The following is a 24,188-nucleotide window of genomic DNA, read 5'->3' as shown; positions in this document are numbered from 1 at the left end:
AGAAGAGATTCTGTTCAATCCCAGTGCTATCAGTGCCCTGAAGTGTCCAAGGGTTGTTTTCCCAGCACTGCCAGGAGTTTCTGCCAGGCCCTGCAGTGCATTCTGCTTTTGCTTTCCCACCTGCTTTGCTGCTCAGTTTAGACACAGCCTCCCCATAGTGTGTGGATGCTCAGGAAACAGCAACCCTGGAACTTGCAAAACTTGCAAGAAGCAATGCCAAGATTTGTTCTTCAGCTGACTGGCTTTGGCAGCTCCAAATTCCCTGAGGGCTGCAGGGTGGTTTGCACCAGAGCTTGATTTTGATCTGTAGTAAATCAAGGGGAGTTTTGCTGGAGATGTCAAGGTCTCTTCCTCTCTGACTATTTTGGAAAAGGCTGTGGTTTTTATTTTTGCACAACACCTGTGTTGCACACAGATGTGCCATATTCTGGTTCTCTCTGAGAGAACTTTGCTGTCTGTGGATGCAACAGCAAATCCGTGGATGTTGGTAAGGTATGAGATCACCAGCCCATCAGAATTATTTCTGCTGTGTTTTGTTTTTCCCAAGCTATAAGTGTTCTCATGTAGTTCCCCGTGTCTCTTTCTTTGGATCTGCTGCATTCATGCATCTGTGTGGAAGGGTTTTGAGTTAAATTGATTATAAGAAGTTAAAATGTGTGAATGAAGTGAGGAATCCAGCAGCACAGATTGCTCCTGGGCATGAGGAGACTGAATAGCAGATGAGCAACCTGCTCTAGTGCAAGGAGGTTGGGTTAGATGATCTTTAAGGTCCCTTCCAACCCAAACCATACTAAGATTAAAAGGGAAACACCATTTCCTTCAGAATTGGCTTCCACAGGGAGAAAAGCACAACTTTGTCAGCTGGGTTTGACTTGGGGCAGAATGGCAGAAAGGATCCAGCGAAAAGAGTTTTCAATGCTTAACACAGATTCCTTTTTCATTGCTTTTTTTTTTTTGGTTTTCTTTGTCTTTTAGCCCGTTCAGCATGATGTGAACCCTTGTTTCTCTCTGTAGGTGCGTTACAGAAGGGACCACCTCTCCAGCAGGCAGTTACCCTATTTCCCTGTGCTGGAAGATCTGATGAAGGATGGTAGCGATGGTGCTGCTCTTCTAGCTGTGATTCACTATTACTGTCCAGAGCAAATGAAACTGGATGGTATGTAATAAAGGTTTCGAGGGAATAAAAGGAATAAAAGGCTTTCAGGCTTTGAAAGCTGAACTAGAAATACATGAAAAATTAAAAATGCAGCACATTTAATAGGTAATGGACTATGGCAGGCTGGAGACAGGTCACATATGGAATCTGCATTTTAAAAATAATCTCTCTTGGATCTTGTTTTTTTAACTTACTGTATTTAGAACACTTACTCTGTTCTGTATATTATGAGCCACAAAAGAATCCTTTCTTTCCCAGTTTTAGATGTTGTGGCTTTCTTTGCTCAAATAACTGAGCTTGGTTTCAATGCCATAAAAATGGAGTACATGTCCACCAGTGTTAGCTGATAATTCTCATGTTTTTCTTGGCATAACTTGGTATTTTAAAATCTAGATTTTGAAATAGTTTCTCTCAATCTACAAAAATTGTCACTCTTGAGTATTGCAAAACTTGAGTTCTCTTCCCCAGAAAATGTTTTTCTCAATAAATCAATGTCCTTGTTGCATTAACTTCTGAAAATCACCATTTTGTATTGGTTTTTAAATTCTCAGATATGTTGTACCTTGCAGAGCTCCTGAATGTTTTCAGAAGGAACCAGCACTGTGAATCCTAGGAGTAACCCTTTATTATATGCAAATCAAGATGTCTGGTTTTAATTGCTTTTGTATTTTGTCATTATGTGTGTTCTCTGTAGCCTGTTTACCTTTTCTGTGGCTGTGATAGACAGAATCCCCTGTGGATTCAAAAATGAATGCAGAGCTGGTACTGTTCTCTGTGGTTTTCTTCCTCCTTTTCCTGTCCCTCTGGTTCTGAGCAGGTAGAGAAATGTCACTGGTAGCCAGTGAATACCCAGTGCTGGTGTAGAGTCTGTGAAGTTCCTGTATTTAGTGTTTCTGTGAGGTGGGGGTGGAAGGGTGATCCCCTGGGACAGTGCCAGAACTTACTCAGCCCTCTCTCCTTCCCAGATATCTGTTTGAAGGAGGTGACATCAATTGCAGACAGCCTCTATAACATTCAGCTCTTGAGAGAATTCTCAAATGAGTACCTAAACAAATGCTTTTACCTCACCTTGGAGGACATGTTGTATGCTCCTTTGGTTTTAAAGGTAAGAAACATAACAAAATATGTATTTTTCAATAAGATGTGGGGTAGATCAGGAGTGTTTTGTTAATGTGAGGTGTAATTTTCCTTTTTTTCTGTTTCAGCCTAATGTCATGGTGTTCATTGCAGAACTCTTCTGGTGGTTTGAGAATGTCAAACCAGACTTTGTACAACCAAGAGATATCCAGGAAATAAAAGATGGTAAGTTTGCAACTACAGATAATTGATAGCATGTTATTTAGAAATTACTTACAGTGCAGTGAAACTGTTGCCTAGTGGTTTCCTTGGAAGGTTCATTTCCACCCAAGGTTTATTTGTGCTGAGGATCTTTGAAAAGCATTAAAGCAGAAGGAAAATTAGTCCTGGATCCACTTGAGTTCTAATTTTTTTGATGGATAATTTTTGAACAGGTAATTTCCCCCCCTAAACCCACTAATTAATTATTGACTTGTAACTTTCATTGAGCTCACCAGAAGACAGATATTTTAAATAAAGACCGGTACTTCAGTTCACACTGTAGACAAAGTTTCCATTGTACCCTCTGCAACCTGAGAGCTTCCTGTGCTGTTGTGCTCCTCCCCTGGCCGCTGTGAGTGGTGCTGATGCTGTCCCTTTGTGCCCAGTCAAGGCAGTGATGCAGCAGAAGAGCAGCCGGCCCCCTGTCCCCATTTCCAACGCCACCAAGCGCAGTTTCCTGGCCACTCCAGCCAGCCCCAGCCCAGCAGAGCTGCAGCCCCCAGCCCAGGCAGCCCCTGAGGCCTGCAGCAGGTACTACCTGCACCCCGAGGAGCCTGACTACCTGTGAGTCTGTCTTCATCTTGTTCCACCTTCTGTTTGTGCCTCTGTTTGGATAACCTGGGGGTTTGTGCTGCTGGATGCTGTCATTTTGCTACAAACTGAGTCACCTTAGAGTACCCAAAGGGGCTCCAGGAGAGCTGGCCAGGTGCTTGGAGCAAGCTGCCCTGGTGGAAGGTGTCCATGTCATGGCAGGGCCTGGAACTGGGGGTCTTTAAAGATCCCTTCCAACCCAGACCATTCTGGAGATCTGTGAAAACAAACTTCAGCATGATCTGATGTGGTTAATGAAAAGGGTTTTCAGCTGACATAAATTTCATGGTGACCTCTACGTTATTTCAGCCTTTACTTTGTCTTGAATTTACTATTTACATTAGCATAGTCTTAAATCTACTGCATTTAGAAATTTTGTTTGATTTCAGGTAATAGATTTACTTTTGTGTTGTTACATGTGAAAAACTTCTTGTTAAGGAACTTCTTAAAAATGAATGATAATTATGTTTTCAAGAGCATGAGGGTAACTTACCAGTGTGACTTTGCAATTTGATTTTTTTTCTGATTATAGAAAAATCATTCTTTGTAGTAATGAATTTTTGCCTTTCTGAATTAGTGGCAAAGGAGGAAGCCCTGCCTTCAGCCCTTCCCATCCACTGCTCCCTTTGAGGCAAAAGCAACAAAAATCTTTACAGGGAGAAGACAGCCCTGGTAAGTCTGCCTTGAATTCACCCTTCAACAGACAGTGACTGTCAATGTCAATAAAATAAAATATAGGTTAATTTCTATAAGTTATTTAGAATTTAATTAATCTGCAGTAACACAAGTGGGTGAGCATGTTGAGTTTCAGTAAATCATAAAGATATTTTAAGAAATGTGGTGGATTTTACTTTTTTTTCAGGCTTTGACTGTGTCTGGTGGCAGCTGCAGCAAATCTGTTTTCTGCTGCCATCTGTTGGGGAAGGAGTTGATCTGTTTCTATGTTTGCTATGAAATGAGGCAAAAGTGCTGGTTTAAAGACCATTTCTGAATTATTATCAATTAAAAACCATTTCAGGCCATCGGCACCGTTCGAATTCTCTGACCCGTGTTGATGGGCAGCCACGAGGGGCAGTCCTGGCATGGCCAGAGAAGAAACCCAGGTAATTATTTATTACAGCATTGCTTGAGGAAGTGATACTGGGACAATTTGATTGTGGTGATGTGGTGGTATCTCACCTGGAACTGCACTGACAGTCACTTAATTTTGTTTTCTCCTTATGTGCACTTTCAGAGCTGACTGATTTTAGATTTGCAATTGAAAATATGTTAGCTGTGATTTTCAGGAAGTGCTGTTGAAAATGGAAGTTTCTGCTTGGTATTGCTGGTCACTTGTGGTACAGGATGCATTTTTAAAATAAAACAACAATTTTAGCTGTCTGTATCATGGTCTTTATTTCAACAAATTGTACCTTGTCGTGCTTGAGTGTCAGTAGATTCTTCTTATGTTTTCTAGGCCTCTGTCTCAGCCAACACCATTTGCCCTTCATCATTCTGCCAGTACTGATGTGGACCCTGGCTCTGGTGACAGCATTAGCCTGGCCAGGTCCATCAGCAAGGACAGTCTTGCTTCCAACATTGTCAATGTAACCCCCAAAAATCAGCCCCACCCTCCATCGGTGAAAGCTAACGGGAAGAGCTTGCTGAACAACGTAGAAATGGAGGATGAAGATGAAGAGCTCATTGCAATCATCAGATCTGAAGAAAGGCCAAACCGTGGTGACCCTGAGGTGCAGAACGCAGCAGCCAGGGCGCCCAGCATAGCGGCCGCAGCGTGGTCTCCAAAAACAAACAGCGACCCTTCAGACAGCAAACCCGAGAGTTTTTACCTGGAGCCTTTAATGCCTGCAGTCCTGAAACCAGCCAAGGAAAAACAGGTCATCAACAAAGAGGATGAGTGTGGGGAGGGGAAACAGAGGAGTTTTGTAACAAAGAGGTTAAATGAAGGACACTTGTCTTTGGTCCGCAAGAAAGCGACGAGCAGTCATGGTGAGCATGACCTCAATAGGACTTTTACTCCAATTTCTAGCTCTGATTTCACTCCAGTTGCAGATCCCAGTTCTGCAGATGCAATGGCCCTGGGGGAAGCAGGTGTAGAAGCTTCCAGACCTTTGGCTAGTAGCAGTTTAGATCCTTCCTCTCAGGAGCTGTCCACTGGAGGATTCTTTCTTCATGCTGCTAAACCTGATGATGAGGTAACAAGTAAAGTCAATGTGAGTTACGGGAAAGGTCTCAGCTTGCACGTTCAGGATACCACCTGGACCATGGTGAGACAGGACTCGGAGCCGGATCTCTTGGACATGGAAGATGCTGACCAGGACTTGGTGGCCATAGACAACCATCCTATAGTCTCTAAATACATTGGTGAGGAGGAATCTGCCAAGCTGCAGGAGGACATGAAGGTGAAGGAACACGAGGACAAGGACGACGCCAGCGGCCGCTCCAGCCCCTGCCTGAGCACCATTTCCCAGGTGAGCAGCGTGTCCATGGCCAGCGGCAGTGTCCGCATGACCAGCTTTGCAGAGAGGAAGCTGCAGAGGCTCAACAGCTACGAGACCAAGTCCAGCACGAGTAGTTCCCAAAAAACCACCCCAGATGGGTCAGAAAGCTGCCCAGCACCGCTGACCACGTGGAAACAAAAGCGAGAGCAGAGCCCCAACAGGCAGAACAAAGACAATGTTAATCTTTTAGCTTCGGAGCTGGTGCAGCTCCACATGCAGCTGGAGGAGAAACGCAGGGCCATAGAGGCTCAGAAGAAGAAGATGGAAGCCTTATCAGCAAGGCAGAGACTAAAATTGGGCAAGGCAGCTTTCCTGCACGTTGTTAAAAAAGGGAAGTCTCCCGATGGTCCACAACCTCTTAAACCAGAACACTTCGCAAAAGAATATTCCCGGCACAATGGGGAAGATTTAGATGAAGTTTCTTTGGGTTCCAAATCTGAGGAGTTTCTTGTGAAAGAGGAGGAGAGAGAAGAAATGCTGAACGATTCTCAAGAAGTAGCAAAAGTAAAAATGCAGGAAAGCTTGGCTTTTGCTGAGCAACACAAACCAAAAGACCCTGCTGCTATACACGATTTAGAAAAAAGTAAAATTATTTCTGTTGCCCTCCTAGAAGACAACGTGACTGAAGCAGATATAAATGAATGTGATCTTTCTATCGAGAAGCTGAATGAAACAATCAGCACCCTGCAGCAGGCCATCTTAAAGATATCCCAGCAGCAGGAGCTGCTCATGAAATCTCCAACAGTGCCATCCCCAGGAAGCAGAAGTAACTCTCAGGACCAAAAGGTGAAACCTTCGATTCATTTTGTTGAGCCCCTGTCTCCAACTGGAATGAACAGCCTGCGGAAACCGCCGCGGCTTGGCCAAGGAAGGACTCCCCGGCCAGGAAGGCCTTCAGAGCTGAAAGTCCCAAAGGACAGGCAGCAGAATTCAGCACGTGTTAAAACCCCAACGCCCAGCCTAGAAAACCTTCCACATCTGAGACCTTTCCCACCCAATAGCTTGGCAAAGACACCCACGGAAGTGGGACTGGAAAGCAGCCCTGATCATGGAAGTGGTTCCCAAGAGAAGTGTTTCTTTGATACCTATAGACTTCATGATGAGAGCAATCAAAGGGCACTTGTTCTCTCCACCTCCAAAGATGCAAATATTCTGTCTGAAATGAGCAAAGAGGTGAATAACAGCTTCAAGGAAACAGGGTTGAATTCTTCTGATGGCTCAGGAAAAGAAAATGTCCCAGTGGATGAGCCCCTGAGAAGCAAGGCTAATCTCATTGAAGTAGATTTGTCTGACTTAAAAGCTCCAGATGAAGGAGAACTTGAAAACCAGGATAGCTCCACAGATTTGATTAGTGAAGGTGATCAGAAGTCTGGTGTGGGTTTTTTCTTCAAGGTAAATGTGTTTCCTTTTTCTCTTTCATTCCTGTTACACACTGACCCAGCATTAGAGTTGGTGTTTCCCAGTCTCCTGATGGAGCACAGCCCTCATTGGTTGCTATATTTGGATATAAAAAAGCTGCACTAGTAAAACAATTACTGTTGGAAAAAAGAGAGAGATCTGCTGTCAAAACATTTAGTGTCTTAATTTGTGTTTAGCAGTGATTATTGTCAATACCACAAATGTGCTGACATGATACTTTCCCTTTAATTTCTCTTTCAGCAAAGTCTAACTAGTCTCAATCTCAGGGAATTTAACTTTTAGGGTCTTTGTAGTGTGATTAATTTGGACTGATTGCCATTCAATCAATAAATGATTATTTGTGGTGTCCATCCTGGCCCACATCATAGTTGCATTGTACTTTGCAGGTCTAGAAGGCTTTGTGATGATTAAAGATATTTAAAACAAGTCAGAGTAAGACGAACCCCTTTTTTTCTCCTCACAGACTTAAGAGAACACTAAAACTGTCTGTTAATTTTTTCTTGAACAATAAGAGGTTTTGATTTACGCTCATAAATTCTAAAAACTTAAAGATTTCCAAAAGTAATAGCTTTTCTTCAAAGTTTCCTGGAATCATCAGCAATCTTGTGATGTCCATCTTAATATATTGTCCACTATTCCTTAAAACTTCCATCCCTTTGGGTTTTTCAGGATGAACAGAAGGCAGAGGATGAGCTGGCCAAAAAGCGCGCAGCGTTCCTCCTGAAACAGCAGCGCAAGGCCGAGGAGGCTCGGCTGCGGAAGCAGCAGCTGGAGGCTGAGGTGGAACAAAAAAGGGATGAAGCTCGGTAATGATGCACAGAAAAGAATTTCTCTGTGTTTTAACGTGAGGAGGCTGTTCCATGCTGAGTGCACTGTCCTTGTGTTCTGTGGCAGCCGCAAAGCTGAGGAGGACCGGATACGGAAAGAAGAGGAGAAGGCTCGGCGAGAACTCATCAAGCAGGAATATCTAAGGAAAAAACAGCAGCAGATTTTGGAGGAGCAAGGCCTTGGGAAGCCCAAATCCAAGCCCAAAAAACCCAGGCCAAAGTCGGTCCATCGTGAGGAATCTTACAGTGATTCAGGCACCAAGTGTTCTTCCACACGTAAGGATCTGGATTTGTTTGCTCTCCCTGAGTTTCAGATCTGCTGTAACCAAATGTGTTTGACATTTTCTCTCCTGTTTTGTAGCTGATAATTTGAGCAGTGCTCAGTCTGGTTCCAGTCTGTCTTTGGCCTCAGCAGCAACAACTGAGCCTGAAAGTGTTCACTCTGGTGGCACTCCCTCACAGAGGTACAGCCAGCTTCTCTTGGGTTTCTCTGGTCCTGGGGGATGAAACAGTTTTGGGCTTCAGCGCTGTTTGCTTCACCTCACTGGCAGAGGAGCACAGTCAGCACTGCTGAATTCATCTGGTTTATGTGGCTGCCAACTGCAAACTTGCAATTCTGTTTTATTTTCTCCCAGAGGAGTCAGAGTTTTGCTTTGATTTCTAGCAAGGAGAATCTGACTGTTCTGGGGAGGATAAGAGAGAATATTCTGTTCCATTCAGGGACAGCAGCATTTATGTGAGATTACAGGGCCAAACCCCAAAATCTTGGCATATAATTTTTTATTTATTTCCCTCCCAGAGTTGAATCAATGGAGTCCTTGCCCATTCTGAGCAGAAATCCCAGCAGAAACACAGAGAGAGACTGGGAGAATGCTTCCACAGCATCTTCTATTGCTTCAGTGGCAGAATACACAGGTGCCTGCTTTGTTTTAGTTTAGTTTCCTTTTGTTTTGTTTGTTTTATTCATTTATTATGAATACCAGGTCAGGAAGACCTGTGATGTGTTTCATGTTATTTTTGAGAAGTTGTCAGGTATATTTTGTTCTGTTTAATATCTCTAAAAATAAGTCATTCTAGAAAAATAATGAGTTTTTTTTCTTTTTTTTTTCACTTTGGATGAAAATCTTCGTGTTCATAAGTGTAAGGCAGATAATTTTGACTTATTTATCTTCCTTAGGTCCAAAATTATTTAAGGAACCCAGCAGCAAATCCAACAAACCTATTATTCACAATGCTATATCTCACTGCTGTCTTGCTGGAAAAGTGAATGAACCACATAAGAACTCAATATTAGAGGTAAACATTGAAATTATTAATGCACTCTCAATCACATGGGTCTGTAATGCTGATTTCATAATCCCACTGCTGTGCAGTGTGAATTCCATTCCCTGTCATGTGGCTGTGTAGAGCATTTTTGCTTTCCACGTGGAAAACACAATCCTGTATTTAGAGTTCTGCTTTTAGCTTTATAAAGGGACTGGAAATTTATGTTAAGAGGAACAACTATTCAGCTTAGAGCTTGGCCTGATTCTCCCAGTGACCAGCCCCTGAACCTGGTTGTTTTTGCTGCAGGAGCTGGAGAAATGTGATGCCAACCACTACATCATCTTGTTCCGCGACGCCGGCTGCCAGTTCCGAGCACTTTACTGCTACTACCCCGACACGGAGGAGATCTACAAGCTCACTGGGACAGGGCCAAAGAGCATCACCAAGAAAATGATTGATAAACTCTATAAGTACAGCTCGGACAGAAAACAGTTTAACGTGATCCCAGCCAAAACCATGTCTGTGAGCGTGGATGCTCTCACCATCCACAACCACTTGTGGCAGGCCAAGCGACCCGCGGTGCCAAAGAAGAGCCAGACTCGGAAATGACACCCAGCTCCTGGGGAGAAGGTTGGCTCACTGGGATTGCATTGAGAGAAGACATGTTTACCATTTTCCTCCAGTTTGGTATGAGATGTGCAGAACCATAGACATTTTTTAAGAAGCTTCGGGACAGAGAACCGTGGATGCAAGTTCTTGAGGATGAAGGAACGTTGCCAGTGTTTTTTATGAATGATGAATCTGCTGTTACACCCAATGCTAACTACTGTGGCTTTCAGCTGACGAGGGACTGTGCATGTAGCAAGATCTTGAACAAGTGGATTTCCTTTTACTTGAAGCTTTTCATCGGTACAAATTGGGAATAATTTAATTCTCTTTCCTCTCCACCTCCTTCCCTCCTCCTTTTTCCTGGCATTCTTAAAAGTTGGCGAGCTCTGAACTTGGGTAGAAGGATTGAACAGATCTTGGGTGAAGTGCTTTGGGTTTGGTTTGGTTTTTTAAACAATCTTTAGGGAAATCTTCCTTTCAGACCTTTTTGAGGAACTGTTGAATACATCCAGTTGTTGTACTGTACCTACTGCCAACGTAAGTCCAGCTCTCAGATTTCTGAAAAAAGCCCCAACTTGTGCTGCTCAGAACAGAGTTTACTTGCAGGATCTGTGTAGGATAAGCATTGCAAGGATTGCAAAAGCCAGTCTTTTTCTAAAAAAAAAAAAAAAAAAAAAATTGTTCACAGATGTAAAAGATCTCTGGAATACAATCATGAAGAGGCATAACAGGTGCTACTAGCTGGAATGTGCCTGACTGAAACTTAAGGCAAGCTGAATGGAGCCCAGTGATTACTGATTTCAGTTTCAGGTAGTGTCCTAAAGATTTGTTTGCTTTAATAAAGGTGGATGCTGGTAGGTGTAGAACATTTCCACTCTGAGCACGCTACTCCTGTACGATGGTGCACTTAATGATCACAGATTTTAATGTTTTTATTACATCATGAAATGTAATTCTACTTTCTTTGTCCTGTCTTTATTCTGAATGAGCAGCATGCTCTACAATGAAGAGTGTGTTATGTTTTTTATTTTGGGTGATATATTAATATATATTGATTTGTTTTTCTCATTTGAAAGCAATTTTTAAACAGAGACATTTGCATTTGTTTCAAAAGCCCAAATAAGTCGAATGGCTTGGATTTCTTTTCATGTTGAAATATTAAATCTTGAGTTATGACCTTAAAAGTCTTCGTGTTTTGGCAGATTAAATTTTTGACTGTGGTAACAGGGTACATTTGCAGTTCCTTTTTTTGTTTTGTTTTGTTTTTTGTTTTTATTTTTAACCACTCCAATGTCTCATTCTTGGCCCCGGCTGGTTCCCAAGTAGGTTTCTGTAGCTATTCCCTAATTAATTTAATCTGCTAACGAGCTCCTGCTCCGTGGGTTTGACACTTACTACCTGCAGCTCCTGTAGGTTCTGACGTGGGTTTGCACATGTTTACTTTTCTTTTGAAGTGTTACTTGAATTTGTGTCCCTCGAGTGCAGAAGGTCCTGCCCGTCCTGGAGAGGAGCTGAGCTCTAAATCCAGTGTAATTACTGACCTTGGAGATGATGGAAGGTGCAGAGAGTTATTGTACATAGGGGGATTGGGGTGGGATGAAGTGCTGGGTAGCTAGAGCAAAGTGAAGGTCTTCCAGTGCAGTCTCTCCGTGTTTTTTCCCCTTCCAGGACTCCCTGACTAGGCTGCTGCAACTTTGTAAATTATGTTAGATAGTTTGCTGCTTGTAAATAATTAAAGGCTTTATGGTTTCTAAAGTGCTAAGTATTAAACACCGTCATGAGTGTAACTTTTGTTACCATGCTTTTCATGCTTGTGCTTTATTTCTCACTGTTTGATATTATAAACCATATTTATTTTATGAAACACTGAAATTTAATAAAAATCATTAACTGATTTCCTTTTTATTTCATGTGTACTTTTGTTGGTGTGACACTCCATCCCCTCCAAGAACTAATACACTTTAAAGATGTGCTGTTCTGTTTGGTAAAGCTTCACCTGCAGGGAGCTGCAATAACTTTGTGACAAGAGCTTGCAGCGGGCAAGAATGGGACCAAAAAGCTCCCAGAAAATTGGGAAATAGCTTAAGGATTTATTTCATCAGACTCCTGAATCCCTCTGCTGGGGCTCCTTTGATCTGTGCAGTCACTCAGTGGCAGAATTTTGGTAATTTTCTAGTCAGTGTTGAGATTTGGGTTAAATTTATGGAATTCTGAATACAGAGGATTTCTGACTGTGGTTTTAGTGACCTCATGTTTAACCCTTCCCTCCCAAGGACAGAAAATGATGTCCTAATAAGGACATAATAAAATCCTAATAAGGTGATCTGGACCCTAATAACTTCTGAAAATCCCAGTTTAGAAAATGGGGTTTTGTCCTTGCAGAGCACAATCCCTGAAATCAGGGAACTGTGTGGGAATCACCTGTTCCCTCAGCCCCAGGGGCTGTGATCCCTGCAGGTAAATGGAATTAATTTGGCAGCTTGCAGCTTAAGCTGCTTGTTTGGGTTGGTTTTCCCCAGGATTAGTTGGAGCCAGGGTCGTTCCCTCTCAGCTCTGTCCAAACAAGCAGAACTGGATAAAAACTTCTTCCAGCTGCTCCCAGAGGTTCTGGGAAGGAAGAGGAGAAAGTGGGAGCTCTGTCTGTGACCTCTCTCTGTTTCTGACTAACAAATCCAAGAATGTGCATCTTTAAAGTGCTTTCAAGTGCAATTTCTGCCTCTCCAGCTCTGTCCATCAGTCTGTGTGTTCCATGTGCTCTTTGCATCTGTACTTGGTGTGGTTTTGTCCCATTCTCATCCTGCTCTCAGGTGGGGGGAAGAGTTCGAGCCAAAATAATCTGAATTTGGAAAATACTAACTTACTTTGGAAGCCTTCACCTGCACTGGGAGGGCTGAGGGTGCCAAGAAAATAAATCTGGTTTTTGTCCCCACTGCACGGGGGAGTTGAGTGAAGAAATCTCTGGAGTTTCTCCTCCTACAGCCGGGGGTTTGGGGCTGTAGTTTGAGGTAAGAATGACAGGAATGAGTTCTCAGCACTTGAATTTTCCATTCCTTTTGCTTTTCCCCCCACAAATCCCCAGAACTGATGACTGGAGCAGTGTCAGACCACCCCAAACCCCCTCACTTTCTATTTTATTTGATTTATTGCTTCAATATAGCAACAAATGAGGTGTCTCCTGTTCCCTCGGAGCTGACTGCCCTGGGAATTTGGTGCTGGTCCCACCCCTGGAATGCAGCAGTCCTTGTGGAGGTGGACTAAGCTGCTATCCATGCTGTGCTTATCCAATTAAGTGGCTCGCAGTTAATTAGGGGGTTAAATGTAATTAATTTTCAGCAGTTGAGGGAGAGGCAGGGGGCTGAGGGGGGTGGGTTTGGGGGTCAGGATGTGCCGAGCATTCTTGGGATGAGGCCGTGCTGGGATTCTCCAAGGACATCGCTCCAAAAAGAAGATTTTGGAGAAATTTGGTACCATTTTGCTGCTGTTCATCTGCAGAAGAAATCTGGGGAGGATTTTGGGGTTGTATGCTTCAGATAAGTGAAATTTTACCAAATAAAGTTCTTCAGGCCAGGTCAAAATTGGAATATTCATATGGTCCACTATAATTAGTGAATTTTCCACAATGCATTGAAAATTTTACAATTAATTCCAGGTTACCATTCAGACACTGGACTTCTTTGACCATGTAGCAAGTAAAAAAAAAAATAATTATAGGTTTTAAAATTTTGTTATTCTAAAAAGAAAATATTTCCCTGAGCTTTCTGTTGCAGGTTTGTTAAGGCTTGGTTTGGTTTTAGAGGGTTTGAAGATTTCAAGCTTCCCGTGGGTCTATGAAAAGGTGCAGTTTTTACTCTCCTGCTGCAAGGGGTAAGTTCAGCTCTTCTTTGAAAAAAATTAACCCAAATTTTTAAGGAAAATGCCATTCCAGAACTGGAATTTTATGTCCCTTCCTTCTCCAGCCTGTGCTGAGCACGTGTACCTTCCTGTTGTAGAAATTACAGGGTGGATTTAATTTGCTTCTCTGTGCTAAATATAAATTCACTTTTATCTTGCTGCTGAAATCCAGTCATAGTTTTCTGATCCATCCCTCTGAACTTGTTAGGAAATAAGACATTTATTGTAGTGGGAAAAAAAAAAAAAAAACCCTGGGGAAGTGTGTGCAGCAGGGATCATGAAATATTCAATCTCCAGCATTTGTTAAAATTCAAATGAGGCACTTGAAAGAATGGTTTGCAGCCCATAAACCTTCCCAAACTATTGTGGCCTTACCTGGAAATCTTAGCCAGGGAAAACCTCTTTCTTTGGACTCTGTTGTCCAGGGAATAACCATAAAAACTGAATTTTGAGCAAAAAATTAAAAATCCTTCCAGGGTTTGGTTTCCTTTTTGTTTCCCAGCCACACCAACCCCATTATTTTTAATGTATATTTTCGTGCTCTAGTTTTTGGGGGGTTTTTTTGGGTTGTTTTTTTTTTTTTTTTTTTTTTTTTTTTTTTTTTGTTTTGTTTTGTTTTTTTTTTTTTTTCTCTGCTACAAGGAATTTGTAGTGTTAGAAGTTGATTTTCCTCAACTGGGGCAAATATATGAATGAATTTTGGTTCATTTTGCAGAGTTTTTCCCTCTTCTTTTCTGTGTCTGCTGCTGTGGAAGGTGGAACAAGAGGAAAAGAAGAATCCACTGGTGGGAAGTGCTGAAATCCCCTTGTGCAGAGCATTAACTCCTGTTCTGCAGCCTTGGATGGGTTTTTATCCAGTGAGAGCTGCTCTTGGTGGTGTTGAAATCACCTCATTTTGGATGTAATCATTGCAATTTGGATGTCCTGGAAAATCAAGAGGATTTTGTTCTCCATGGACAGCTTTGTCTGGTTTAAAGCCAATAATTAAAAAGTAATTTAGCAGGGCCTTGGCTTCCTGGTGTCCTTTTACTTCCAGCTTCCTCACGTGTATGTCCAGCCCAGAATTATCTTCCCTATTTAAGGGATATTGTTTGTGTCCTTCTGTGTGATTTTAAATAAATAGATTTTTACAGTATTTGCCTAAAATGCTGAATAAAAACCATCTCTGCTTACCTGCATTTGATGTCCAAGCTAAAATCTTTGTGTATGAGTGTAGCACGCTCTAGCAATGTTGGGATCTTCCCTGAAAAATCTTGGAAACTTTGGAGCCAGTGACAAATTTTGAAGTGTTGGCAGGTAGAAGAACGTGTACTGAATCTTGGCTAAACATCAGTTAAAAAAACCCAAACCTTTAAATACCTACAAAATTTAATGCATTTATTAAATAATAGAAATTAGGATTTAGTAAATAAATTTAATCATCTTTGAAAGCTCCTTTACCACACCAGGCCCTTTGTGCCTGAAGGCACAAAGAGTTTGAAAATGAAGTTAAAAAATAAAGTTGGGAAGAGCTGCCTTGAGCCTCAGCTTAAACCACATCTTCCCACGGATTTTAAACCAGACTCCCCGAAAAAACAGAAAAATCAGACGGCGGTGTCTCCTGTTGCTGCATGCAGCTCTTTTATTTTCATTTATCTTTACAGAAATGTGAAGCATCTTCACAAGAATTGTACAAAACCCTCTCCCCTTGGCTGGCTGCATCCCAGCAGAGCAGCTCCCGGAATTCGGTCTCCGAGAGGAAAGACGGGAGTTGCTGTTGCTGATAAAAATCCATGCAGGAGCTGAGCTTGGAATAAAACTGTCCTGTTCTATAGAGGTTAAATAAAAAGGGGGGATAACAGGAAATAAATATACTCATAACATTGGTTGGAGTAGTTGAGTTTAATGCAGGATATGTGGGTTTAGTCCATACTGAGCGTATCAAACCGTTAGTGGACACGGAACATGCGCCGGAGCCGCTGCTGGAAAAGCCCAGAACATCCCAGCTGGCCTCGTTTCTGCATCCCCCAGGGCCTGCCAGGTCTCTGCAGTGGAACACAACTATTTCCTCCTGAAAATGGGGATTTTTCCATGGCTGGAAGCAACAGCCATTCTCCTGTTCCCATGGAAGCTCCTTGTGGGCCCTTTCAGCGGCAGGAGCGACTCTTCGTCGCTGCATCAACGTTTCCAGGACCATTAGAAAAATAAACTGCTTTTGTTTTTACATTAGTACTGTAACTGAGGCTAAGGAATTAGAAAAATGAACCCTTGGTTCTCAGACTTGCATTGCCCACAGGTGAGTATTTACAGGGCTTTCCCCATCCCATGGGAAGGTCGGCTGGAAATTTACACCAGAGAAGGAACCCGAGGGTTTGTACACGGAGCTTCCGTTTCAAATACAGGGATTTTGTACACTGAACAAACAGAAGCGTGGTCAGAATACAGGAATATCGAGGGCATTTTGATAATATCACAAACCACACAGAGGCTTCAGTGCTTTTGGCGTGTGGTTTCCTCTTGGGATCATTTTCTCCTCGGATTAAGGGCAGGAAGGAGCTGCGTGTGCCCGCTGAGGAAGGAGGGACCCAACACCACGGCCAGTGGAGCCTCAGGAGCACAGACCCTGGATTTGGCCACATGGCTGACCTGGCTGCTCAGGGCTGGGGGGTGAAATTTTAAGTGAATTAAGGGTTTTTAAAAGAAATTAAATTTTCTTTCCATGGGAGGGTTGAGCTGAGGAGCTGCGCTCGCTTCCCTGCGCTCTCACACACACAGCTCACAGCCAGACAAACAAACAAAAAAATAAACATTGCATGTTCTCAGTAAATATATTCAAATAATCACACCTTTTGTTTTATTTGGGGTCTGGGCTTTTGTTTGTTTGCTGGTTTGTTTTTTGTTTTTTTTTTTTTAACCTGTAATACTACTTTGTTCCACTCTCCCTTGAAAGCAAAGTGGAGTTTGGAAAATGATCCATATTAAATGCAGACACTTAAATCCATTCACACTCCACGATCTGAGCATCCTGAGACTTCAAGTTAGCACTTTTTTAGTCCTTTTGTACTTCAACCACACCCACCTTTTAGCCTAAAATTTCTTTTTGCCATTTTTAAATGACAGATTTGGCATGTGAAGCTACAAACAGAAATAAATAAAACATTGTGCCTGCCTTAACCAAACCAATCCAAGATTAATCATTAAAAATCCATCAAAACAACCCAAAAAATCTTTAAAGACAGTTCTGTTTGTGCCCACAGCTCAGCCTGGTGGGAGGGGTGCACTCATTGCTTTTACCTGTGGTACCTCACTGAGCCTGGGATTGCCTCCACTCAGGGGCTCCTGCCTGGCACTTCAGGGAAAAACAACAATAAAAAAAAATAAAAGCTGGATCCCAAACCTCATCCAGGCACTGCAGGTCTCTCTCAACCCCCTCCCCAGGTGATACCAGCCTTGGCACTGGTCCTACCCTGGGCATCTCTGTTCTCCCTCATGCCACGGGCAGGACGGGCAGCACATCCCCATAGGCTGGGGCATCTCTCCAGCTGTTTAAAACTCATTTAAATCAGGTTTTGGCTTGTTTTCTGTTTTGTTTTCTTTGTAAACATTGATTGGGGGTGCATTGGGGAGCAAACAGTGAATGTTAATGGCAATAAATCATTCAGCTGGCAGCGAGTGCAGGAAGCTGATGGGGCTTCATGGCCATGTTGTACTTCACAAGCTCCTTGCTAAAAAAATTAAATCACATTAGAATTGTAAGATATGAGCATGAAAGTATAGAAAGTCAACGACTCGGTTTTTCACCTGGCAATCAAACCAACCCTTTCCACATCGACGCTGTAGAATGTGCAAAGGCAGATGGAAAGCACACCTGGTGTCTGTGGTGGTGCCAGGTCCCTGCGGGTCGGGGGGGACGTTCATGCACCTCAGCTGCAGGGCAAGCCGGGGGCACAGGGGGTACAGAGCCGAGCAGGGGGGGCTGGAGCTGCCAGGGGGCCGTGGTGGCCGGGGGGGACAGGCAGAACCCGCTGCCTTGATGGCGTCACCGAGCTGTGACCGCGGGGAGGGGAAGGACAGCAGGCCGCGGCCAGGACAGGGGTTTGGACCCCAGAGTGCCCTGGCCGGAGGGGAAAGGGCGAATGGAGCCACCAAACCACCACGTCCCTGGCCAGCCCAGCCCGTCCACCCCGGACAAGCATCCCTGAGTCCCCCACGCAGCTCAGCTCCAGCAGCAGCACAGGGGGACACAAACCCAGGGGCTCCGAGGCACCGCCACAGAGCTGGCCCTGCTTTCGGTCCCCTGGGCTTGGCGTGTTTTGGTTTGTGAGATGCCCCGAGGGCTGGGGGCAGAGCAGCCCCTGCCGTGCCCTGTCCCCTCCATCCCGTCTGTCCCACGGCCACCAGAGTCCTTGCCCAGCGCCCGGCGCGGCCACAGAAACCCAGCAGAGCATGAAGAACATGGGTTGGGTGAAAGAGCAGAAGTTTGGGTACCCTGGGGGACACCTGGCGAAGGAGGAGGAGGAAGAGGAGCAGGGTTTCGGTGCGGCTGTACCCTCGTCTTCACCAACCTGCACCATCCGGGCCGATACCAAGCACAGCCCTGCTCCCCCGGGGCCATCGGCGTCTGGGCTCAGCCACGTCCCACCAGCACCAGCGAAGACTTTCTCACTAGTTGCGGTATCGGTATAAAAAGTTAAAATCCCCGGGGCGCGCGGCCGCCGGCTGCGGGTGTGTCCGGCTGTGCCGCCCCTCCCGGGGCTCCGGGCATCCCTCCCGCGACGCAGAGCCAGGCTGGGCATCGCCTTCTCCGGGGCGCCGCGGGCAGCAGCCGCCTTTCCCCCGGGGCTGGGCCGAGCTCTCCTTCCCCGCCCGCCCCCGGAGCCCCGGGCCCGCGGGGACGGGCGCTCGGGGGCCGCTCACAGCTGGGTCTCGTCGCGCGTTTCGGGGTTGCCGGAGCCCAGCTTGTTGCTGCAGCTGCTCTTGCGGCTGTGGCCGTCGTTGGCCACGTGGGCCAGCGGGTCGGAGCGGATCAGGTACCTGCGGGACACAGCCTGGTCACGCTGCTGGGACGCCCCCGGTTCCCCCTGGAATGGAGGCCAGGACACACAAAGGGTGCCCCGTGGAGCTGTGCTGCTTGCAGAGTTGTTCGAATGAGGGGTGTTAAATAATAAGAGCTGTTTGTGTAAATGGCATAAAATAACAGAATAAATAATCAGGAGTTATTCCTCAGCTGCTCAGCGGCCAAAGGAAAATCCCACGCTGCCCATGGGAGCTAAGATGGGGCTGGGGTGGTTTGAGCTCTGCTCAGGAACACAGGGAGTTGGAATGGCCTGGGAAAGAGGCAAAAGGCGTGGGTATTTATGAGAAATCCTGGGAAACAACGGGATGGGGGCAGCTCATGGCACTGGGGGCAGTCTGGGGACGGGGTGAGGTGACACTCACACGATGTCGTTGAGCTCCAGCCGCGTGTCCGGGGGGGGGTTGATCAGGACGTAGGACAAGGTGTTCTGGTGGTCGTTCATCTCATCTGCAAGAGAAGGGGCAGGGCTGGTGAGGCAGGGACACCCCCACAGACACCCCAACAGGCAAGGTGACAGATCCCATCCAGGCAAATGGGTCCCTTCACCAGAAGAAGCCGTGGGCAATGTCACTGCCGCCAGGAGGGCACCAAGAACGTCACTGCCACCTCCCTCCTCACCTCCCCAGGCTCTCTCCGCCACAGCACGGCCCAGGGGACTTGGCAGAGGCAACTCTTCAAAGTCCCCACTCCCTCCCCAGAAATAAAGTGAGATGTCTTACCTTGGTGCAGTGCAAAAGAGGGAACAGGTTAGTCCTGCTGTGTCAGGTACAGCACAAGTCCAACCACGGGCTCGGGGCAGCTGAACCCCCCCGGGGCCGCCCCAACGCTCTGCCCACCTCTCTCCCCTTCAATTGCTCCATTTTGCACCATCCAGGCCCAGGATTAGTCCAGGGATTGCTTCTTTCCCCTGCCCCGGGGGGGAAATCGCCTCCGTGGAGTTTCAGAGGCCTCGATGCCGTTTTGGGGATGGCTCTAAACCACAGTGACCTCCCAGGGGGGGCTCAGGGCCACCACGAGCAGCACCCACGGGGGCAAACGGGGGGGGTCTCGATGACGGGGGGGCCCCTGTGCTCCCCGAAATAGCCAAGAACAAGATCATGGTGAGATGGATGGGGGTGCGAGGCTGCGGGTGCCAGGGAGGGGTGGAAGCTGCGACAGGTGACACCATTTCCAGACAGGCTGATGGGGTGTGGATGGACAGGGTGGGGAGGGGACGGACAGACGGACACCGGGGCAGCATGAGGAGCACGGGGGGACACCAGCTCGCTGCAAGGCTCGTCACTGGGACACCTCTCCAGGCTTTTGGAAAGGCCCCTCTGAGGTGCAAACGGAGCAAATGGAGCTGCTTTGGGGGCAGCAGGACCAGGACCCGGCACTGGGATGGGCGTTAACTCCAGCCTGGGGGCTGCTCCTGTGGCCTGTCCTGCTGCTCCCACCACCCCGTCCCTGCTGTCCCCCTGCCTGGTGTGGGGGATCCCCCAGTCAGAGGCTGCCCTGCCCCATGGTGGGCACAGCCAGGGGCTCCTGCCTCAGCAATGACAACGGGTGCCAGGTCGCCCTGGCACGGGGGTGAAACTGCTTTTCTCCAGCCCTCAGATGCAGCTCCAGCCACCGCGGGCATCCAGCACAGGAATGCAGACAGCTTCCTCCCGAGGTGTCCTTGCCAGGGCACGCCCAGATGAGCCCCTGGGCATCCCCAGGGCTGTGCCACGTCCAGCGGTGCTTGCAGGGGGGCAGCAGACCTTTGTGCTGCTGCTCAGACACATCCCTGCCACCTCTGAGAGCACAGAAGGTGCTGCAGCCTGGGGGGGGGGACGTGGGACCGCCCTCGGGGAGATGCTGCCTGGGACCCCCAGCCTGTGCCAGGGTGTCCTGTCCTGGAGCCACCGGGGCGTTGTGGCCATCCCAGTGCTCAGCCTTACAGGGAGACAGGGATGGGGGTGGCAATGCCGGGGCAAGGGCGGCACACAGACCCCGGGAGCCGACGGGACACACGGGGTTTGACACGACGGGGAGGTGGGGACGGGCTCTGGCTCTGGGCAGCTTTCCCTGCCCCATGGAAGTTTCCTGACCCCATGCAGCCAAGCCAGGCCCTGCTGAGCACACCGAGTATATTGCTGCACCTCCACTGCCCCGGGCAATATACTCTGCTGGCCTGGGGCTTCCATGAGCCCCAGCTGGGGCTGCCTGGCTGATGGACACACTTTGTAAGGGAAATGCCAACGTTTCACCTTAAGCCTGGGTTAGTGAAGCCAAAAATGAAGCTGGGATGGGTCGTTGCTAATCTCGGGGCTGCTGCAGTAAAAAAGAGCCTTTCCAAGGCACGTTCCACCGTGGTGTAAAGGTGAAAAAAAAAGATGGGAAAACCTGGCAGGTCCCACAGAGCCCCACAAGCTGCCCGGGGTGGCTGCAGCACCAGTGGCCCCTGTGGCTACTGTTGCTGCCTCGGGCTGAGCCCAGCACCCCTGGCCACAAAATGGGGTCTTCTAATGCTAGAGAGGGGTCCAGGAAGGCAAACCAAGGGGTGCAAAGGGATTTTTAAAGCGCTGCCTTGCCCTGGACTGTGGCTGACGCAGCAGGAGCTCCAGCATCTCATCACAACGTGCACAGGCAGCTCTGGTGCACTTGAACCCTTCCTTGTCCCCTCCTCAAGCTGCCAGTGGCTGTACAGCCCAAAACCCCCTCATGCAGCCGTGGAAGGAGGGTTTTGTCAAAGAAAGCCAAGGGCTGTGATTTCCCTGTAGGAATTCAGCTAAAAAAAGGGTCCCTGAGGTTTCTATCTCCCTGATCAGGCAGAGCCCTGAGCTTGCACCACCACCACAGGACACTGATGGGTTTTCCAACGCCACCCAACAAATTAGTGCTGAAAGCTCGGGGATCTAAGGTGAAAACTGGCAAGGGTGAGGTTTGGGCTTAGCTGGCATGATCTTGTTGTACGCTGCACGCCATGAGTCACGCGGGACTCCCAGGGAAAGGGAATTACCTTGCAAATATCCCAGGTTTACCCGATTCATCACATCACTGGCTGTTAAATTTGCTACATCCTCTACAGAACATACAGGGAAAGGCACAGACATAAACAGAGAGAGAGAGAGAGGTCAGCAAGCCATGGTTTGGCAAATATCAGAGACGAGCTCCTGCGCTGCAGCGATAACGTGAGCAAAAGAAAAAGGAAAGGGGCAGAAGGCAGAGCAACGTTTTTCCATGGGTGTCCAGACACTGACGGTGACACAAGGTGACAACACACAGTCCCAGCACCGCTGGATGCCCAAGGAGCTGCTGGTCCCCACACTGTGCCCTGTGTCCCTGTCCTGTACACCCCCCCTCCCCACTGTTTGCTTCAACCAAAATTTGCCAGATGGGCCAGGACAAGGATGCCAGCCCTGACCTGACCCCAAGCTGTGCCCCAAGCCTCACCGAGGCCAGACAGCCCCCCTGGAGCTGCAACAGAAACTGCTGGGACTGGGAACGTAGGGAAAAAAGGAGAGGGGGGTGCACCACTGCAAGCCCTTGCCTGGCAGTCCCTGTCCTCGCTCCATCCCACCACAGGCCACCTCTCCTGCCTCTCTTTGGGGACGCTGGCAGTGCCCACAACCACCCCCTGGGCCCCCCCTCCAAACCACTCCAAACCCCTCCTGCACTGCACTTCTGGACATTTTCTCCTCCTCTTTCCCGCGCCTAAAGCCAAGATGGGAAAGGAGGAATCCCACCCCCAAAATCAGCTCCCACCCCAGCTGGGGCTCACTGCCAGCCTGAGTGTGGGCAGGGGCCAGCACGGGGTGGACGGACACTCCTGGAGGATGGAGCAAACAAGCAGCAGCACAGGATGGCTTCAAAGAAAGAAAGAAAAAAAAAAAAACAAACCAACCAAACAAAGGGAGCTGTGGGCTACAGAGTTTGTCATAACCAAGGGGTGGGGGCTGTCCAGGGGGACACAGATGCCAGCACCGACGGGCAGGTCAGAAGCTTGACGAGAGATGCGGCTGCACAGAGGGACCCTGAGCGCTGTGGCTGTCACAGCCACACACCGGTGTCACACGCAATGAAGCAACTCAGCCCTGCAGCTACCGAAAGGTTTTCCACGAAGAGTTTATCACAGATTAAAGTCCATAACAAAAGGGGGCTGCGCCAGCTGACGGGGTTTGGCCTCTCCCTGCCGAACTACGAGGGCTCTCGGGCACAAGGGTTGTGCCGACCTGGGGTTGGGTTGTCCTGAACCACCATCTCTGCATGGCCGGAAAGTGGGGGACAAACGGGGCCTCGTGCCCCGAGGCTGTGCGGGGACACTGCGTCCTGCTGCTGCAGGCACAAGGGCCGCTCTGCCACTGCCAACTCCTGCCTGGAGCCATCCCAGAGCCCAGAGATGGGGGGGGGCTGCCTGCAGCTGGCCGGGGGTGGCAGGGGGAGGGGGTTCTGCGTGGCGGGACCCCAGCCTGGAGCCGCTGGTCTGCACAAGCACAAGCAAGCCGGGGAATGAGGCGCGGCCCGGAGCACGGGCGGCAGCGCCCGCTGGGACAGGCTCGGCGCGGCGCTAAGCTCGGCGTGGGGTTAGGCTCGGCGTGGGGGTTAGGCTGGCTCGGGGGGGGGGGGGGGTCGGGCTTGGCGCGGGGTTAGGCTCGGCCGGGGGTTACCTGAGGAGCCCGCGGGCGGGAGGCAGCGCCGCAGAGCGGCTCGGCCGAGCGGCACTTACCGTACCCGGTGGTGGGCAAGCCCAGGTGCTTCATACGGTTTTTGACGAGCTCGGACAGCTCCTGCCGCTCGGAGCGCCGGTAGAGGCTGAGGCGCTGCTGGCTGATCCACTCGGCCGTCTTGCTGGAGTGCTTGTTGCCCTTCCTGCTGAGCCGCCGTGCCCACTGCATGCTCTTGCGCCGCAGCAGCGGGTGCTCCGACTGGTCGCTGGAACACGAGTTCCGGTGGTGGCTCGTCTTGATGCCCCAGTGCTCCTTGACGTCCTTGGTGTCCTCGCAGTCCTCAACATTGATTGAGATCTGTGACTAGAAGCCCAGCAGGTCACGCGGGATGGGGGGTGGCCAAGAGGGGTTTGGCCTGTGCCTGGCAGGGTGGGATCTCTCCCACGGGGTGGGGGTCCTTCCTCTGACCCAAATGGGCTCTCCCAGCGCTGAACCGCACTGCAAGAACCGCCTGGCTGGCAGGTTTCACAGAATCCCAGAGTGCTTTGCATTGGAGGGAGCATAAAGCTCATCTGGTTCCGCTCCTTGCCATCGTCCACCAGACCAGGTTGCTCCAAGTCCTGTCCAACCTGGCCTTGAACTTCCAGGGATGGGGCAGCCACAGCTTCCCTTGGATAAGCTGAGGGGAGTCTTGTGGGCACCTGACCCCTCACACAGGATCACCTCTGGGACATCTGCCCAAGGAACAGCCACGCCCTCATCTCCCTCTCCTCCCTCTTACAGCATCTGTGCTGCCACATGTCTGACCCAGCAATCCCCAGTGGTGAGCAGGAGTTTACTAATAAAGCCTTTTAAAGCATCTCAAGGAGCTGGGTTGCATTTAATTAAATGTCAGGTTTCAGC

General features: G+C 48.1%; 2 protein-coding genes across 8 annotated transcripts in view; one reads left to right on the top strand and one right to left on the bottom strand.

Annotated features, from left to right (window-relative positions):
- The window catches only part of CAMSAP1 (calmodulin regulated spectrin associated protein 1), a 32,980-nt gene extending 21,379 nt beyond the window's left edge, over positions 1–11,601 (top strand). For all 4 annotated transcript variants that reach the window (XM_053962254.1, XM_053962257.1, XM_053962253.1 and 1 more), the window contains 13 exons: positions 1,015–1,156; positions 2,122–2,261; positions 2,362–2,458; positions 2,881–3,058; positions 3,663–3,757; positions 4,104–4,188; positions 4,542–6,978; positions 7,675–7,811; positions 7,900–8,108; positions 8,194–8,296; positions 8,632–8,747; positions 9,010–9,128; positions 9,405–11,601. In XM_053962254.1, the coding sequence (XP_053818229.1) occupies positions 1,015–1,156; positions 2,122–2,261; positions 2,362–2,458; positions 2,881–3,058; positions 3,663–3,757; positions 4,104–4,188; positions 4,542–6,978; positions 7,675–7,811; positions 7,900–8,108; positions 8,194–8,296; positions 8,632–8,747; positions 9,010–9,128; positions 9,405–9,707 (4,161 nt within the window). In that variant the 3' untranslated portion in view covers positions 9,708–11,601. The remainder of the gene's footprint in view (positions 1–1,014; positions 1,157–2,121; positions 2,262–2,361; positions 2,459–2,880; positions 3,059–3,662; positions 3,758–4,103; positions 4,189–4,541; positions 6,979–7,674; positions 7,812–7,899; positions 8,109–8,193; positions 8,297–8,631; positions 8,748–9,009; positions 9,129–9,404) is intronic.
- A 3,593-nt stretch (positions 11,602–15,194) lies between these two features.
- The window catches only part of KCNT1 (potassium sodium-activated channel subfamily T member 1), a 79,842-nt gene continuing 70,848 nt past the window's right edge, over positions 15,195–24,188 (bottom strand). For 2 of the 4 annotated variants that reach the window (XM_053962211.1, XM_053962213.1), the window contains exons 29-32: positions 23,345–23,648; positions 21,638–21,700; positions 19,017–19,101; positions 15,195–18,611 (exon numbers count right to left, since the gene is read on the bottom strand). In XM_053962211.1, coding sequence (XP_053818186.1) covers positions 18,491–18,611; positions 19,017–19,101; positions 21,638–21,700; positions 23,345–23,648 — 573 coding nt within the window. In that variant the 3' untranslated portion in view covers positions 15,195–18,490. The remainder of the gene's footprint in view (positions 18,612–19,016; positions 19,102–21,637; positions 21,701–23,344; positions 23,649–24,188) is intronic. The other 2 variants (XM_053962212.1, XM_053962214.1) reach the window with 1 other exon arrangement.

Source organism: Vidua chalybeata, chromosome 21, assembly GCF_026979565.1.
Source record: "Vidua chalybeata isolate OUT-0048 chromosome 21, bVidCha1 merged haplotype, whole genome shotgun sequence".
Classification (NCBI taxonomy): Eukaryota; Metazoa; Chordata; class Aves; order Passeriformes; family Viduidae; genus Vidua; species Vidua chalybeata.
Note: the sequence above shows the minus strand (reverse complement) of the source record. Positions and strands in the feature narration are given on the sequence as shown.